Source organism: Microtus oregoni, unplaced genomic scaffold, assembly GCF_018167655.1.
Source record: "Microtus oregoni isolate MIOR12 unplaced genomic scaffold, Mior012 000061F_ref0000440, whole genome shotgun sequence".
Lineage (NCBI taxonomy): Eukaryota > Metazoa > Chordata > Mammalia > Rodentia > Cricetidae > Microtus > Microtus oregoni.
In genome coordinates this window covers 6,229,011-6,246,918 of record NW_024543871.1, presented here as the reverse complement: position 1 = coordinate 6,246,918, position 17,908 = coordinate 6,229,011, and the positions used below count along the sequence as shown (strand labels likewise).

General features: G+C 42.9%; 1 protein-coding gene across 1 annotated transcript in view; it reads right to left on the bottom strand.

Moving 5' to 3' along the window:
- Ctps2 (CTP synthase 2) overlaps positions 1-9,559 on the bottom strand; it is a 108,380-nt gene extending 98,821 nt beyond the window's left edge. The window contains exons 1-3 of the mRNA XM_041639941.1: positions 9,486-9,559; positions 4,050-4,254; positions 1,094-1,264 (exon numbers count right to left, since the gene is read on the bottom strand). Coding sequence (XP_041495875.1) covers positions 1,094-1,264; positions 4,050-4,215 — 337 coding nt within the window. The 5' untranslated portion in view covers positions 4,216-4,254; positions 9,486-9,559. The remainder of the gene's footprint in view (positions 1-1,093; positions 1,265-4,049; positions 4,255-9,485) is intronic.
- Positions 9,560-17,908: the final 8,349 nt, after the last annotated feature.

Sequence of the window (17,908 nt, the reverse complement as noted above, 5' to 3'; positions counted from 1 at the left end):
GGTCCCTAGTTGGTGGGACCTAAGAAGTGGGGGAAGCATGTCACTGGAGGTGGGCTTTGTGAGTTTAAAAGCCTCATACCATTCCCAGTATGCTCTTTGTGCTTCTTGATTGTTGCTCAAGGTGTGAGCTCTCAGCTTGCTACTCCAGCAGCCATGTGTACCTACTGCTTTGTGTCCCCCATCACATGTGATGGCAATGGACTCATATCTTTGGAACCATAAGCCCAAATATACTATCCAATAAGGTGCCTTGATCATGTTTTTATCACAGCAATAGAAAAGTGACTAATGGGGCTGGAGAGATGGCTAAGCAGTTAAAATCACCAGCTCTTCTTTCAGAGGACCTGAGTTCAATTCCCAGCACCCACAAAGCAGCTCATCACTATCTTTAACTCTAGCTCCAGAGGTTCCAACACCTTCACACAGACACACATTCAGGCAAAACACCAACAGATAAAATAAAAATAAATATTTTTTAGAAATCCTCCATTTGATCAGGAAAAATATACTTTATTTAAAAAATAAAATGAAAAAAGAAAAAAAGTGACTAATACACAGAGGCAGGTGGATCTTTATGAGTTCAAAGCCAACCTGGTCTACATAGCTAGTTCCAGGCAAGCCAGATCTACACAGTGAGACTCTGTCTCAAAACCAACAAAAATAAATAAAATCAGGACCTGGGGGTATAGCTCAGTTAGGGTTCTTGCCTAGCCTGCACAAAGCACTGGATCTGATCCATAACACCACATAAACTGCTGTAGTAGTATATGCCTATAATCCCAGCACTTAAAGAGGTGGAGGCTGGAGGATCATCACATTCAAGGCCATCCCTGGCTACACAGTAACTTAAAGGCTAGCCTGGGCTACATGAGACCCTGTCTCAAAAAAGAAAATTAAAAATATTATCTAGTAATAAAAACTGCTAAAAAGTATATTCAGGTACATTGACAAGGGGCACTGTTTATATTTCTGAGTAAAAAAGAAAAGAAAGCACAGATTTCAGGGCCCACAACCTTCTCATTTCTGTTAAATACAAAGTTTCCTCTGAATGATGCTTAGCACACAGGGTCCATAATGTTATATAGTAAAATACCTTGAACAGTCTCCCCCAGGAAATCACCACGCCTCTCCTTATTAATCACATGCTCATATATCTTCCCAGTGGTGATGTTGTTGTCCTTATAAAGATTAATGTCCAAGAATCTTTCATAATTTCCCAGGTCCAAATCAACTTCTCCACCATCATTTAAAACAAACACTTCACCTATGATCAAAATACAATGGAAAAATTAAAACTTACTTTGAACAGATTATTTTTCAGTCAGGCAAGAAAACTCATACCTATAATCCCAGAACTTGTAACACTTCGCGCACATGCACACACACATACAACAGATACGTGCGTGTGCATGCTTGCACACACACGTGTGTCAAAAGTTTGCAAAACCCCCTTATTTTTCGAATTGGAAAGAGTCATTTACCAATTTATTTTTAGAAATTAATTCTTAAGGCTGGACCATCAAAAGAGAAAGGGGGGAGGAAGGAAGGAAGGAAGGAAGGAAGGAAGGAAGGAAGGAAGGAAGACAGGCAGGCTCTTTGGGTATGGTAGCCTACAGTTCCAGATACTAGAAGAGTGAGTTAAAGGGATTGCTTGAGCCTAGTAGTTGGAAGCACACAACTCACCTCCAAAAAGGAAGGGGAAAAAAGTAAAACTAATGCAAGGTTTTATGCTACAAAACAGGACAGAAGATACCCTGAGACTTAAGGATCAAGAACAAGGGACACAAAAGGGATTTCACTATTTTCCTTTATAATATTTTATTATCATTGTGCTCGTGCATGATGGAGTGGGGGCTCCTGTGCCAAGGCTCACATGTGAAATCACTGGACAATTTTATGAAGTTGTTTATCTCCTTCTACCGTGTGATGGGTTCTGAGGAACAGTAGGATCATTAGGTTTGTAGTGTTGGGCAGCAAGCCACTTTACCCACTGAGCCATTTGGCCAGCCCCACAAAGGTGATTTTTGTTCTTTGGTCAAGGCTGGTTACACAGTAAGTTCATTTAGATAAAATTCATCATCAAAGCCATACATTTAAGATTTATGCACTTTTCTGCTTGCATCTAAAAAAGGTTTGAGGGCCTATGAGATGGTTCAGCGAGTAGGGGTGCTTGCTGCCAAACCTGACAATCTGAATTCAAACCTGAGACACACACACACACACAAAAGTAATAAAAATACAAGTAAATACCAAAAAATTAAAGTCTTAGCCAGGCGGTGGTGGCGCATGCCTTTAATCCCAGCATTCAGGAGGCAGAGGCAGATGGATCTCTGTGAGTTCAAGGCCAGCCTGGGCTACAAGAGCTAGTTCCAGGACAGGAACCAAAAGCTACGGAGAAACCCTGTCTCGAAAAACCAAAAAAAAAAAAAAAACAAACTAAAGCCTTTTATTTTGGTGTGTGATGTACGTATATGTTTCTGTGGATATTTGGCAATGTGGGCGCAAGTGTACAAGTAGGTGTGTACATCTGGAGGCCAGGGTGTCTTTTTCAATTGCTCTGCACCTGAACTCGTCTCCCACTGAAACTGGAAGGCATTCATTCTGCTAAGACCCATTTTTCCCCGCCTCAACAATGCTGGAGTTTCAGAAGCTCAACACGATGCCTGGCTTTTGGATGGGTGCTTGGGATACAAACACTTCTCTACAGTTATGTGGCACTTTGTTTTTGTTTTGAGATAGGTCCGAAGTAGCCCATGCTTGCCTTAAAGTTGTAGTTGTTGGCAGACAGGAAGGGTCTCCGTAGCCCAAGCTGGCCTCTGACTATGTAGCTGACTAGAATTGGCCTTGATTCCCTCCCTGAAGCCCCATTCTTCCTGTCTCATCTCTCAAATTATGGGATTATAGACATGTGTTACCAAACCTGGTATTAGTGATTTTTTAAAATAACTAATTATACTTATCAAAACGCCTGGTTGTGGTGACTTACACCTATAATCCCAGAACTCAGGGAGTTGAGATGGGAGGAAAACTATGAATCTGAGGTCTGCCTGAACTAGAGTGAATTTCAGGTCAGCCTTGGCTATAGTATGATCAAAAAAAAAATACGTCAGGGCCAGGGAGATGTCACAGTGTGTTTGTGTAGCACTGGCTACACAAGCCTAAGGACATAGTTCAGATTCCCAGCACGTGTGTCAATGCCAGGTAGGCACAATAGCCTGCCTATGATCCTAACACTCCAACACTCAGCACTTGGGACACAGAGACAGGAGATCCCTGCAAGAAGTTGGCTAGCTAGACTAGCCAGACCAACAGGCTCTGGGTTCAAATGAGACATCCCACCTCACAATATAAGGTGGAAAATAATCAAAGAAGACATCAGAGATCAACCTCCTTCTTTCCTCCACATCTATCACAATCTCAATCTCTCTCTCTCTCTTTCTCTCTCTCTCTCTCTCTCTCTCTCCCTCTCTCCCTCTCTCTCACACACACACATATATACATTTAACCACAGATGCACTCACTCATGTATGTATACCTACCAAACATGTCAATATTAATAACAGTTACTCCAGCAGGGGAAATGTTAAGAGAAATGTATTTTGTGATAAAAATAAAACAAGATATAGTCCATAGAAAGTGGTATGCCTCCATAAGACTTGACTATGTGGAATGTCATCACTGATCTGAAACATGAATCAAAAGCCTTAAGAACTTTCACACATTTCTATGGAATGATCCAGAAAATCTATTTTTGTAAGCCTATGCTAGAGAAATGACCCAAAACACAAGATAAGAGGATGGCTCAGCAATTCAGAGTATTTGTTGCTCTTGAAGAGAACCAGAGTTCAGGTCCCAGAGCAGCCACGACAGGTAGCTCACATCCACCTGTAACTCCAGCTCCAGGGGACCTTTCTCTTCCAACCTCTGTAGGCACCTGCATACACACGGCATCTACAGACACATATGCACGTAAATAAATATTTAAACACACACAAGAAAGCACTGCAAATTACTTTAGCACTTTAAAAAGAAAATATTCATTTTCATACCATGTTCATAAGGTGAGAAAGTCCCAGCATCGATGTTAATATAGGGGTCGATTTTGATGGCAGTAACTCGGAGTCCACATGACTTGAGAATGGTCCCAATGCTGCTGGCGATGATCCCTTTACCAATGCCTGAGATGACCCCACCAGTAACCAGGATATACTTCATTGGCGGGCAAATGGGTGGCTGCCAATACCCAAATGCAATCTGAGAAACAACCAAATTAAGAATCAGATTTGAGCTGGTGGCTCTTTAATCCTAGCACTTGGGAAACAGAGGCATCCCTGTGAGTTTGAGGGATGGCCTGGTCTACAGAATGAATTCCAGGAGAGCAAGGGCTACACACAAAGAAACCTGTCTTGGAAAACAAACAAACAAAAAGTCAGATCTGAAAAAATAATGGGCAAGGTAGCCAGTGCCTCTAATCCCAGTACTCCAAAGAGTGAAGCAGGAAGATAGTTTGGAGTTCAAACACAGATCAGTCTACATGAGTTGCACGCCCAACTGTGTTAAAGAATAAGACACAGTCTCAACAACAACATAAAGTTAGTTAGTATGGTGACTCAGTCCTTTAGTCCCAGCACTCAGGAGGCAGAACAGATATCCATAAGATCAAGGCTAGCCTGATTTACATAGCAAGTTCCAGGCCAGTTGTGGCTACAGAGTAAAACCCTGTCTCAAAGAATTAAAAAGAAAAACTAAAGAGGCCAAGGCAGGATTACCAATACTTTGAGTTTAATATGGGCTACATAGGGAGTACTAGGCCAGGCCAGGGCTACATAGCAAGACTCTGTCTTAAACAAAACCAAAAGCATATAAATAAATAAGAGTCCAAGGCAGCACCTAACCTGTACTCTCAGGAGACTGACACAGGAGGCTCACTGAGAGTTCTAGACCAACATTGGCTACAGCATCTCATATAGAGTAAAAAAAAAAGCCTAAGAAAAAGAAATGAAAGGGTCACAGAGTAGAAACCTTCTCTCATCAGTAGAGAGCATATCGAACTATAATTCCAAAAGTACATAGCATTTTTTTCTGTCTAAATGTTCAAACCTTTGGAAACCAGTTTTTTGGGTTTTGATTTTTCTTTGAGAAAGGGCTTCACTATCTATAGTAAACTTTCCTGGAGCTCATGTTCGTCCTTATCAATTCACTGAGTCCTGGAATTGCAGGTGCACACCACCACATCCAGTCTGGTGCTGTCAGGGTGGAGCAGGTGTACTTGCTGCTGTTGCTACCGCTGTTCCTGTTGTTTTCAAGACATGGTCTCATATAGCCTAAGCTGGCCTCCATTTCCCTGTGTAGCTAAGGCTGGCCTTGATCTCCTAACCTTCCTGCTTCCACCTCCCACATTCTAGGATTACAGACAGTATTATTTTGTAGGCTTCTTTTCTTTTCGTTATTTTTCCAGTTATCATACAAAGCAATGGGTTTTTGTTGTGACATTTTCATACACATGTATAATTACACTGCTTCTTTTTAAAATTTTTATTATTTTACATATATGGTTATTTCATCTGCATATATATCTATGCACCATGTGCATGTCTGGTGCCTGCAAATGCCTGGAACTGGAGTTACAGACAGTTGTGAACTGCCATGTAGGTGCTGGGAACTGAACCTAGGTCCTCTGGAAGAGCGGCCAGTGCTCTTAACTACTAAGCCATCTCTCCAGCTCTTACACTTTCATCATACTTGCCAACTACTACCCTCCCTTGATTCTGCGGCTTTTATTCCTACCACTAGACAGAAAACTAAGGCTATTTCCTACCAGGAAAGCAGCTACCTCTGTTCCCTTGACTTTCCATTCACTTCGATTCTGAACTGTACTTAGTTTTTGCATGACAAACTACATTTCCCTAAGATTTAGAAGCATAGGAAAATGTTTCCAGGCTGTGCAAACTGTATGTAGGCAAGGCAATTACACTTTCTTTTATCTGGAAAGTGGAATAAAAGTCTCAATGGTTTTAAATATATTTTGACCCTAAAAAAGAAATGAGCTCTCATCTCAGATAGGCAAGATGTATACCTGTAATCCCAGTACATGGGACGTTGAAGCAGGAAGATCAGGAATTCAAAGCTAGCAAGGACTACATGAGACTGTCGAAAAAGAAAAGAAATAACTTTGTTGCATGGGGGTAAATTGATATATAATGTAAATATTATGGAGACTCATCTATGTTTTTTCATGTTAAGAGGAAAATCTTAATTGTCCATTTCCTAATTTAGCAAAAAAATAAATCACCACGCTAGTATATGTAGGTGAGTGAATTGTGGACAATTGTTAGTTTTCTATATATTAAAAACAACATATCCCCTCTCTTTTTTGCATGTGCTTCTGTGTGCACACCCATGTATTCCTATCAATGGAGATGCATATGGAAGCCAGGGGACAACTTTAGATGTATCTTCATTTGAGACATGGGTCTCTCATTTGTCTGGTGCTCACCTATTAGGCTAGGCTGGCTGTCCAGTGAGCCGCATGGAATTTCCTATCTCCATCCTCCCAGAGCTAGAATTACAGACATGTGTCACTATGGTCAGACTTTTTATATGGGTTCTGGGGATCAAACTTACATCCTCATGTTTTCGAGGCAAGCACCAATTAGACCATCTCCCTAGCTCTGAAAGTCCTACAGAGTGACATCAGAGGACAATTTCCAGGCGTTACTTCTCTCCTTTCACTCTGTTTTGAGGCATGGTCTATATGCCACCACAGCCAGCAAAAAAAAATTATTACAGATTTCTTTTTGCAGGTTTTTTAGTACTGAGGATTGAATGCAAGGCCTCACACATGCTAGGCAAGCATTCTGGTACTGAGCTCCAGGCCCAGCTGCACTCAGCTTTTTTTACATGAGTTCTGGGAATTGAAACCAGGTCCTCAAGGCTTGCTCCAAAAGCACTTAACTAGCTTGAGCCATTACACTAGCCCCACACCTGGCTTTTATTGTTTTATGCAGTGCTGGGGACTGAACTCAGGGCTTCATGTATCCTACCTACTGAGTTACATGTCCATCTCAGTCCTTTCTACCCTTCCTAAGCAAATAAGTTTGGAAAAAAATTTAAGACTATAGGAAGGACATTCACATTTGCCCACACACATACATGTACACGTATATACATATACATAAATGCAATGTTTTAATTAAAGCAAAGTAAGAGGAGTTGGGCACATGCCTTTAAACTCAGCTCCCAGGACACAGAGGCAAGCAGATCTCTGTGAGTTTGAGGCTAGCCTGGTCTACAGAGCTAGTGTGGAACCCTCACCCCTTATTCTCAAAGAGACAAGAAGAAATTTCCTAGCAGAATGTTTTCCCAGGAAGATAGTGGCCTTCTCCTCTCCCACCTGGGAGATTCTGAGCACAAGGTCACTTAGCTCAGCCCAGCCAGCAACCTGGTTCAGGCTGATAAAGATGGCCTAACTCAAGAACAGTAGCCTTGCTATAAGAATAAGGAATAAGCTGACTTAGCAAGATTGGGGGGGGGGGCAAAAGTCCTTGCATCCATGCCAAAGCAGCTTCAAAGAGTCTCTTTGTAGTTATGCCTTTAAAAAGCTTACCCCACAGAGGAGATACAACTCCTCTCTACCTCGCTGTAACGGGGATGGAGAGGAGTTCCAAACATGTTTGTATTATGCTGATTAAACCTTGCTTATTACAGTCTGGGCCTCTCTGGTGGTCTCTCTCTGGGGGTCATAATCAGGGCACAACACTAGTTCCAGGACAGCTAGAGCTGTTACACAGAGAAACTATCTTGAAAAAAAAAACAAAGAGATGCCATAAACAATAAATATATATTTTCCTTTTGGTAGCCTAGTCTGGCCTTGAACTCAAAATGTAGCCATGGGAAACCACCACCATCCCTGGTTTACATAGTACTGGGATCAAATACAGTATTTCCTGCAAACTATAGACAAGCACCCTACTGCCTCAGCTACATCATCATTCCATAATAATAATCATAATAATGATGATGATGATGATGATTGATTTTTGAGATGAGGGAATCTCACTCTGTAGTCCAGGCTAGCCACCACATCACTGTCCTCCTCCCTGAGCCTCATGAGTGGGAGCGCTGGGAGTCACCTCCCTGAGATCTTACAATATTTTTGAGCCCAACAAGTTCAAAATTGTAATCATTGTTTTCGAGTGCTGGTGCAGGCCTGAATCCAAGCACTTGGGATGTGGAGATTAGAGAATGAGTTTGAGGCCAATTTGAGCTACGTAAGACCCTGTCTCTCTTTTTTTTTTAATGAGCTCTACATTTTTCTCTGCTCCCCTTTCTTCCTCTCCCCTCCCCTTCAACCCTCTCCCATGGCCCCCATGCTCCCAATTTACTCAGGAGAGCTTGCTAAGACCCTGTCTTAAAGGAAAGAGAAACGCTGTAATGGATGCTGCAATCTACTTGTGAGCTTCATGTCGCCAGCTTTGCACTAAGCCTTGGGGGAAAACATGCACATTATTAACGCACATCTCATTTCCAACCTGCCAAACATATGTGGCTCCATTCCACCGTGCAGGCCTACAGCAACAGAAACACCCAAAGACACCTTTCTAATGCTGTTCATTTTTAAAGTAATGTAAATCAGACACAAAACAGTACTTACTGGATAAGTCCGTTTTATGATGTTTGTGACTGACAAACTAAGCCAAGACGATGATCATCAAAACTGATTAGAAAAGGGGCACCAAGGACCTTTGTGGGTTGGCTAAACCCCACAGACTCGAGGTGAGGTGGAAAATTTATTGGGCATAAAGTACAAGGCGGCCTCCCCCCAGGCGGTAGTGTTCGGTACGCTGAGGCCAGCTAAAAGGGTTGTTGTTTAACCTGTAAGCTGAAAGCTGACTCAAAATCCGAATCATCCCTGCAGGCGGTTTCGTTTCCGCTAACGCCATCTCGGGGATCCACAAACGGGGGGGGGGGGGGGGGGGGAGTAGGGCTTGGGGGTGCGGAATCCTGTGAGGAGAGACACACCCCAGGGACGCGCCGATTTGGACCCCAAGTCACTGGCTACTGCTAGGGAACAGGCTACAACGGCACTGGGAGCAAGTGGGCGTCCCCTAGTCCCAAAGGCTTGCTGGATCTCTCAGGTTTTCAAGCACTATGCAAGAAGCGAATGGCTATGGGCCGGGCGTGGGCACCAGCGGGAAAGGGACAAAAGCATCCAGGCACCAAGTGTGCTCCTGGCAGGGCCGAAATGGCCCCAGGGGAAATATGGTGGTCTGGGCACTGAGGCCCGAGGGGTTTCGGGGAGGCCCAAGAAGGGAGTTACCTGTGTAGTGGCCAGGGCGCCTTGGAGTGTGGCTCACGCAGCTCCACCCAGCGGCCAGCAGGACCCAGCGCTCACCTGTCCTGCGGGAGCAGGGACCTCATCTAGGGTGCTCTAGTCACCACTCGGTCCTGCCCTCCCCAGGGACTGAGGCACCCTCTTCACCCACCTTCCCCTCGCGGTCCCGCAGCCGGCCCAGCTGACTCACGCTGGCTGTGAAAATGGGGGTGCTGCAGCAGTGGGTTCCAGCGATAGTACAAAAAAAAAAAAAAAACAAAACCAAAAAAAAAAAAAAAACAAGCGCCTAAAAAGTGTTTCCTACCGCACAGGCAGCTCCCATCACCCTCCACTCTAGACGCCCTTGGCCCCAGGCCACGCTCAGCCTGGGCCTGCCCCTCCCTCCTGTAGCGAGTGAGCTTCAGCCCAGCCTCTAAAGAATGCTCCTGGACAGCTCAGAACCTGGCAAGCAGAACCCCTTGCTCCGATTCTCCCGCCAACTTCACTCACCACAAATGCTTGGCCGTGACCCTACAGTGAAGCCCAGAGGCCAACACTGCAAAAGCTGGGAAAGGAGAAAAACAAAGCAGAATTGTTGCCTAGGGGCTCACCGCCCATCTACGTGTCCATCAGTAAATGTACTTCCTTAGCACAAAGTAAGAGAGGAGGAGCAGAGGAAAGTAGGAGAGAAGGCTTCCAAAGTGACTTAGGGGGAGTGTTTAAAAGATAAGTGTGGTAAGGGATGCCGGAGGTTGTTTCAGGTAAAGAAAAGGAGAAAACAAGTGAAAAGGAAAAGGGTCTAACTAGACACAGATTTGAAGGGAGCTGAAATTTTAGGGAAGCCGTGAAAGTATTGTTTCTTTGGTTGTTTTTGTTATCCCTTTGGGGTTTTGTTGGTTAGTTTCTTTTGGTTTTTGAAATAGGCTGGGGGTGTACATGTAGCTCACTTGGTAGAGTGCTTTCCTAGCAAACACAAGATCACATATATTGTCAACATACAACACCGATCTGCCATGATGGCATATATTATTATTATTATTATTATTATTATATAGCAGCAATGGAAGGTAGAAACAAGAGGATCATAAATTCAAGATTCTCTTTGGGTACTTAATAAATTCAAGGCCAGTCTGGGTTATGTGAGACCTTACCAATAGAAAGAGGTCCACCCTGGCCGACCTGAAGCTCTATATGTAGAAGACCAGGCTGGTCTCAAGCTTAAAGAGATCTCCTTTACCACAGGGCAGGGAAATCTGACTGCTCTTTGGGCTGGAGAGGGAGGGGGAGAGGAGTGGGGGGAGGGGGAGAAGGGTGGGAGGAGGGGGAGGGAAATGGGAGGCTGGGAGGAGGAGGAAATTTGTAAAAAAATCAGATAAAAAAAAGAAAAAAAAAGAGATCTCCTGCCCTTGTCTCCCAAATGAATAGCCAGAATAAAGCAAAACTCACACAAGGGTTACTTGAAGACCTAGTGGAGTTTAGAAAGACAATTGTGAATTGTGTACTGATGGCCAGTTATAATCTATATAAACACAGGTGTGCTAAAACCAGTCTGCTGGTGGTGTCAAGTAGAAGGCCAAAGGTCAAATCCTAGAATACAGACAGAAATCGGTCAGATCCTGCTGGGCAGGGAGAAAGGAAGGAGAAGGGCCTGAAGACAGCAAAAGCACAGAGGAGTTTAGCAGCAAAGGCTGTGATATTGAAGGTCAAGATTTCAAAGGAAAGCCAGGCTTGGTGGAACACATCTGTCATCCCAGCACTTGGGACTAGGAGAAAAGCAAGTTTAAGGTCAGCTTGGGATACACAGCAAGTTCCAGGACACTTGCGGATACATATCGAAACCCTGTCTCTAATTTTAAAAACTAGAGGACTGGAGAGATGGCTCAGTGGTTAAGTACTTATTGCTCTTGCCGAGGACCCAAGTTCAGTTCCCAGCACCAGGAAAATCCCACTCTTCTAGCCTCTTACAGCACTTGCAGCTGGCATCTGCACACACCAACCCACTGAAAAACTAGAAATAAAAAAATATCTATAGAATAAATAAATAAATAATGGAGGAGGGCTGAGATGGCTCAGTGATTCGACACTTACCATACAAACCTGAGGACTTGAGTTCAGTTCCTGGGGCCTATATGTTGGAAGGAGAGAGCTAACTCCCCCCATGATGTCCTTTGACTTCCACATGGGGGCTATAACACACACACACACACACACACACATGCACACACCCACACACACACACACTCATACATGCACACCTCATACACTCTCAATAAAAATTAAAATAAATTTTTAAAAAGGGTGTGGGGTTATAACTCACTTGATAGAGTACCTGCCTAGCATACATGAGATCCTGCATTTGATTTCCAAGTACCACATAAAGCCAGTGTGGTAGTACAGGCCGTATTCTTAGCATTTGTGAGATAGAAACAAGAGGATAAGGAGTTCAAAGTCATCCTCAGCTACTGGTGAGCTTGAAGCAAAGTGGGGTTACATGAGAACCTGTATCACCATGAAATAAATAAATAAGAGGCTGGAGAGATGGCTCGGTGGTTAAGAGGCTGCTCTTCCACAAGACTCAGATTCAATTCCCAGCACCCACATGGTGGCCTAGAACAGTCTGTAACTCCAGTTCCATGGGATATTACACCTTCTTCGGGCCTCTGCAGGCACCAGACATGAAAGCTGTGCACAGAAATATGGAAAAAACACCAACACACATAAAATAAAATAAATATTGGTATTCTGTTAACAATAGCTAGGAAATGGAAACAACCTAAATGTCCTTCAAGAGAAACATAGAAAAAACGAGAGGTAAATGCAGAAGAAGGAGGGTGGGGACTAAAGTCATAAAGCATCATATTTGATGGAGGAAGGTCATTGGTTAAGTAACAAACTGCTTGGCCTCGTAGGTTAAAACATAGGTGGGAGGAGTAAACAGAACAGAATGCTGGGAGGAAGAGGAAGTGAGCTCAGAGACGCCATGCTCCCCTCTCCCGGGAAGATGCGATAGCTCTGCTCTCTGAGGCAGATGCAGCCAGCCACCAGGTCAGACATGCTGAATCTTTCCTGGTAAGCGCACCTCATGGTGCTACATAGATTATTAGAAATGGGTTAAGAGGCTGAAACTAATGGGCCAGGCAGTGTTTAAAAGAATACAGTTTGTGTGTTGTTATTTTGGGGCATAAGCTAGCCAGGCGGCCGGGGTGCCGGGGACGCAGCCCCACCACTCATATTACAACACATATTATTATCTACCTAAAATTATACATAATACATTTGAATCTGTCATCATATTATTATCTACCTAAAATTATACATAATATATATGTCTGTCTATACATATACAGTTTAAGTGAAAATTTTCCATCTGGGCTAATAACATTCCCTCCAAGAGCCATAGACCATCTAACAAAAAACTCGGACAGCAGGCATGAAAAGCCCCCTTTTGAATCATTGGTCCAGGTGGTACAAGAGACTCCTAAAACATTATAAGCTATTGATGTTGCCCTTGGTTGCCTCTCAGAGGAGAAAGATAAATCCTTTTTGATGAAGACACAGTGAGCTTCAAAAACAGGGTCCAGAAATCCCTGAGCAGGATCTGACCTAAAGCTTCCTCCCTGAGGACCAGCTTTCATGGTACCAGAAAATGTGCCATGCAAGCTTCCAAGGGAGGGAGGCACCAACAGTCCCACTCAGCTATAACACCTATGAACCACAAGGACCAGCAAGGCACAAGAACCTAAGGGTAAGGGAGTGGCACATGCTGGTGGTAACCAGCAGCTGTCTAATTGAACTCAAGAGCCATTCAACAGGAGGGAAATCATACCTGATACTGGAATCCTAGCCAACCACCTGAGGCTAGTAAAGTCATGGGTCTTGGAGGAGAAACTACAACCACTGCTTTACAAAAAAGAGGGGGAAGCATCATCCCTAACTACATCCTAAATATTTATCCTTATACCCGCAGATTAAGTTTAGTTTTTACCCTTCACCAAGAGAACGTCTCTTTACAAAAGCAGGAGAGCATTACGGAAAATGACAAGCAACTGTAGAGAACAAGAGGTCCTGCGGTGGTAAGTGCCAACCGATACATCACCAACACAATTCCTACCCCTAAGGTACAGGGATCACTTTGAAAGAGACTCTGAAAGACTCTAAGGGACAAACAGGAAATTTCCTGTAAGATTCTGTCTCCTAGAGATGTCAGAGGGGCCTGTACCCATGAAGTCTCACCTACACAGCTGCCTTAGCAGGACCTGAATAGCAATGACACCAATGGAGATGCTGTCGTGGGGGAAGAAAGCTCAGGGAATCTCAACCCTACACAAAGAACTACAGGCTACTGGGACATTTAGAGAGTGGGAGAAATGGTCTTCCACAGGAAGAGCACCCAATTGGATATCCAATACCAAGTTGTCAGCCCTAAGATGAGATACATACAGGTAACATTGTACAGATGGGACAGGTTGTATTTCTATATTTATGAATATATATATATATATACATATTTAGGAATATAAAATATATATAAATATATTTAGGAATATGTAAGAAAAAAGAAAACAAGGCCATGAATTTGCTATATAATGAGATCCTGTCTAAAAATGAATAAAAATAAATACAGTAAAACAAATTGGCTCACTGGGTAAAAGAATTTGCAGCACAAATCTGGCAATCTAAGTTGAATCCTCTGAGTCCATAAAAGAGGTGGAAGGAGTGTACAAACTACATAAAAGTTGTCCTCTGGCATGGTGCATATACACCTAAACACACATATCATATACATACACTATAATCATTTTTAAAGTAAATATAAGTAAATAAAGATTTAAAAGGAGAAACAAGTCTAAAGATGAGAGACAGTTTAGGGGAAACCAGATGAAATATAATAGAAATTTGAGATAAATGGCCAAGGAAGTGGCTCAGCAAGTAAAGGAATCTTTGCCACCAAACCTGTAGACCTGAGTCTAATCCTTGGGACACCCATAGCAGAAAGAGAGAACTTATTCCTGAAAAATTACCCTCTGTCATCCCTCCAGGAGCCATGGCATGCCCACAAACACAAAACAAAATCAATTTTTAAAAGAAAGGAAATTGAGACAGGGATGGGGCTTATGGAGTTGTGGGGTGAGCAACAAGAAGACTCAAGGAGCTTACAGCACAACCTGACAACCTGAGTTCAACCTCCAGAACCCACCTGACCTATACACACATCCCTTGGTAAACACACGCCCCCCCACACACACACACACTAAACGTAAAGAAAATTGAGATAAGGCATCCCATCCATCCCTGGAATCAAGTCTACAACAGCAGGGTCTGTGTGATGTTAGATGTAGGAGAGCGGAGAGTGGAAATGCAGAAAGATAGTAAAGTTGGGGGGGGTTAGTTGAGGCCAAGGAACTTCACAGAATGTAAGAGAGTGCCTACCCATAATACTGATAGGAAGGTAGACTCTGGCTGTTTAACAAAAGACAAAGAATTTTTAAAGGGAATGCAGTTTCTTCCCATGGAGAATGAAAAATTAGCCTTACCAAAAACAGCAGGTGTTTGGAATTAAGGAGTCAATTTCTGGGAAAAGAAACAGAGGTATCACTCCATCTGGCATCCTTGCAAGAGCCACAGATGTCCAAGGAAAAAAAGATGAAACAGAATTACTAACAATAAAACAAATAGAATTGTTTTAAAAAAAATTGGATCACATCTCACCACTTCATTTCCTGTTTACAACCGGAAAGAAAGAAGCTATGATTCCCTGATTTGGTTTGATTTGATTTGATTTTGCTTAAGACAGGGTCCTATGTATGTAGAATGACGTTCAACTCCTTACCCTCCTGCCCCAGCTTCCTCAGTGCAGGGATTACAGGCATGTACCACTACATCTGGCTGGTATCCTTTTTAGAATGAAAAAAGAACCTGAGTCTCAGCAATGTGAAATGTTAAACAAAGGTATATTAATTAATAGGAGTTGCCCAGCATGGTGGCACATGTCTTTGGTCCCAGCACTCAGGATGCAGGGGCAGAGGCAAGCAACTCTGAGTTCGAGGTCAGCCTGATGTACACAGAGAGTCCCCAAACCGCTATATAGAGACCCTTTCTCAAAAAAAAAAGAAAGAAAGAAAGAAAAAAGTTAGCATGAATGACAAAGACAGGCATCAACATCAAACATGTTTTATCACAGACTCTGCACAACAGAAAACAGGGTCTCATCTATTCTATTAATCTGTGAGCCCAAAAGATTTAAAAAAATAAGATATAAATATGAAGGGGCTATGATAACATATTATTAATCTTGAATTTTAAAATAGAAAAAATATTTTAGGAAACAGAAGTAGAAGGATCACAAAACAGAGACTACTCTGAGCCACACAGCAAATTCAAGGCAAGCCTAAGCTATACAACATAGTGAGGCCCTGTCCAAAAAACCTAAGGGTTTGGGATGTGGTTCAATGGAACATGGCTTGCCTAGCTATGTCCAAGGCTTTTGATTTTATTGTCAACACCTCAAAAAAAAGCAAAGTGTGTCTATTCATAACTACTACTGACATAACACTATTCTAGACTCTCAAAATGGTTTTTAGAAAAAATCCATCATTATGTTATTGTTAATAATTTTATAATTATATAAATATATAAAATCAAATATGTTATTTTTTTGTTTTTTCATGATAGTGTTTTTCTGTGTAGCCCTGGCTGTCTAGCTCTTGTAGACCAGGCTAGCCTTAAACTCACAGATATCCACCTGCCTCTGTCTCCTGCGTGCTGGGATTAAAGGCATGTACCACCACTACCTGGCCAAAATGCTATAATTTTTAAAACCAAATTTCACACACTGAATTTTCACAAATTTCATTGACTTTATCTATTTTGTGTAGTCCCGCACAAATGTGCTACAGGACGCATGTGTAAGGGGGAGTTCAACTTTCAGGAGTCAGTCTTCTTTCACCTTGCATGTCCAGAGGATGATGCTCAAGTCATCAGGCTTGGTGGCAGTCACCTTAAGCTGCTGAGCCATTTCACGACCCCTCCCTCCCTCTTGTGCCTTTTGAAACAGAATCTAGCAGTGTAGCCAAGGCTAGAATCAAACCAGCTATCCTTCTGCCTCTGACTCCTGAATGTTGATTCCAGACATGCACCACTATATCTGGCATAATCTTTTACTTTAAAGAATTTCACCATGGCAAGCAAGATTCTTAGCAATTAAGAGTACGTCCTGCCCAGCGGTGGTGGCTCAGGCCCTTAATCCCAGCGCTCGGGAGGCAGAGGCTGGTGGATCTCTGTGAGTTCCAGGACAGGCTCCAAAGCCACAGATAAACCCTGTCTCGAAAAAACAAAAAACAAAAAACAAAAAAAAAAGGAGTACCCTTCCTGAGGATTTGAGTTCAGTTCACAGCGCCCACATCAGGGTGTTCACAACTACCTGTCACTCCAGTTCCAGGGAATCCAGCACCCTTTTCTGGCTTCTTTGGGCAGGGTCATGCAGTGAGCACACAATGATACACAGATACACAAATAAATAAATAAGTTTTCTTAAATTACTTTTCAAAGTTCACTCAGGCAGACTCGCCTCCCCCCAAATGACCCAAAATGTGAAGGTTATTCATCTAATAAATGGCAGGATTAGAACCTCTATCTTGGGCTTCTGATTCAAATTCCAGACTCTTTATAATTGTGCTAAAAAAAACCACAAATACCATTTTCTGATAATTTTCAATAATTTCAGGTTCTCACTGACTTTGAGCCAAGAAGCTTGGTGTGGAGGCACACACCTTAATCCTAGCACTACAGAGGCAGCAATGGGGGACCTCTGAGTTCGAGAACAGGCTGATCTGCAGAACCGGTTCCAGGACTGTCAGGGCTACACAGACAAACCCTGTCTCAAGAAAATGCCAAGATAGGCACTAATCCTAAGACGCCTCCTGGATTTAGAAGCTGAATCAACTTTAAAAACAAGTTAGAGGGTCTGTGAAGTGACTTAGTCCACAAGGGTACTTGAACCAAATCTGACATCCCCCCCCGAGTTACATTCCCAAGACTCATGTGGGGAAATGTGAGAACTGATTCACACAAATTCTCCTCTGAGCCGGGCGGTGGTGGTGCAGAGGCAGGTGGATCTCTGTGAGTTCAGGGCGAGCTTGGTCTACAAGAGCTAGTTCTAGGACAGGCTCCAAAGCTACAGAGAAACCTTGTCCTGAACAACAAAAACAAAAAACAAAAAAAAAAGGTTCCCTCTAATCTCTGAAAGTGTGCTGTAGTTGGCACCCGCCCCCCATAAATAATTTTTAAAGAAATTTGAACTTTGTCAATAACATCAAATTACTCCCTCAAAATGATTAAAATGACAAGTCTTGTTACATCTCCCAGCTTTAAAAGTATATAGAATATTAAATACTTATACCATTGTCTTGTCTCTCTCCATGGCCATCTCAGGGAGAGCACGACAAGCCAAGCTCGGCTGGAGCCCCTAACGAAAATGCCGTCGCTAGGGCTCTCGTTCCTAAAATGGTGGAACAAATGGCTTTTGTCTGAACCGGAAATACGTTCTTACCACATACCGGAAGTGTGAAAGACATGACCGTCATAAAATGGATTGTT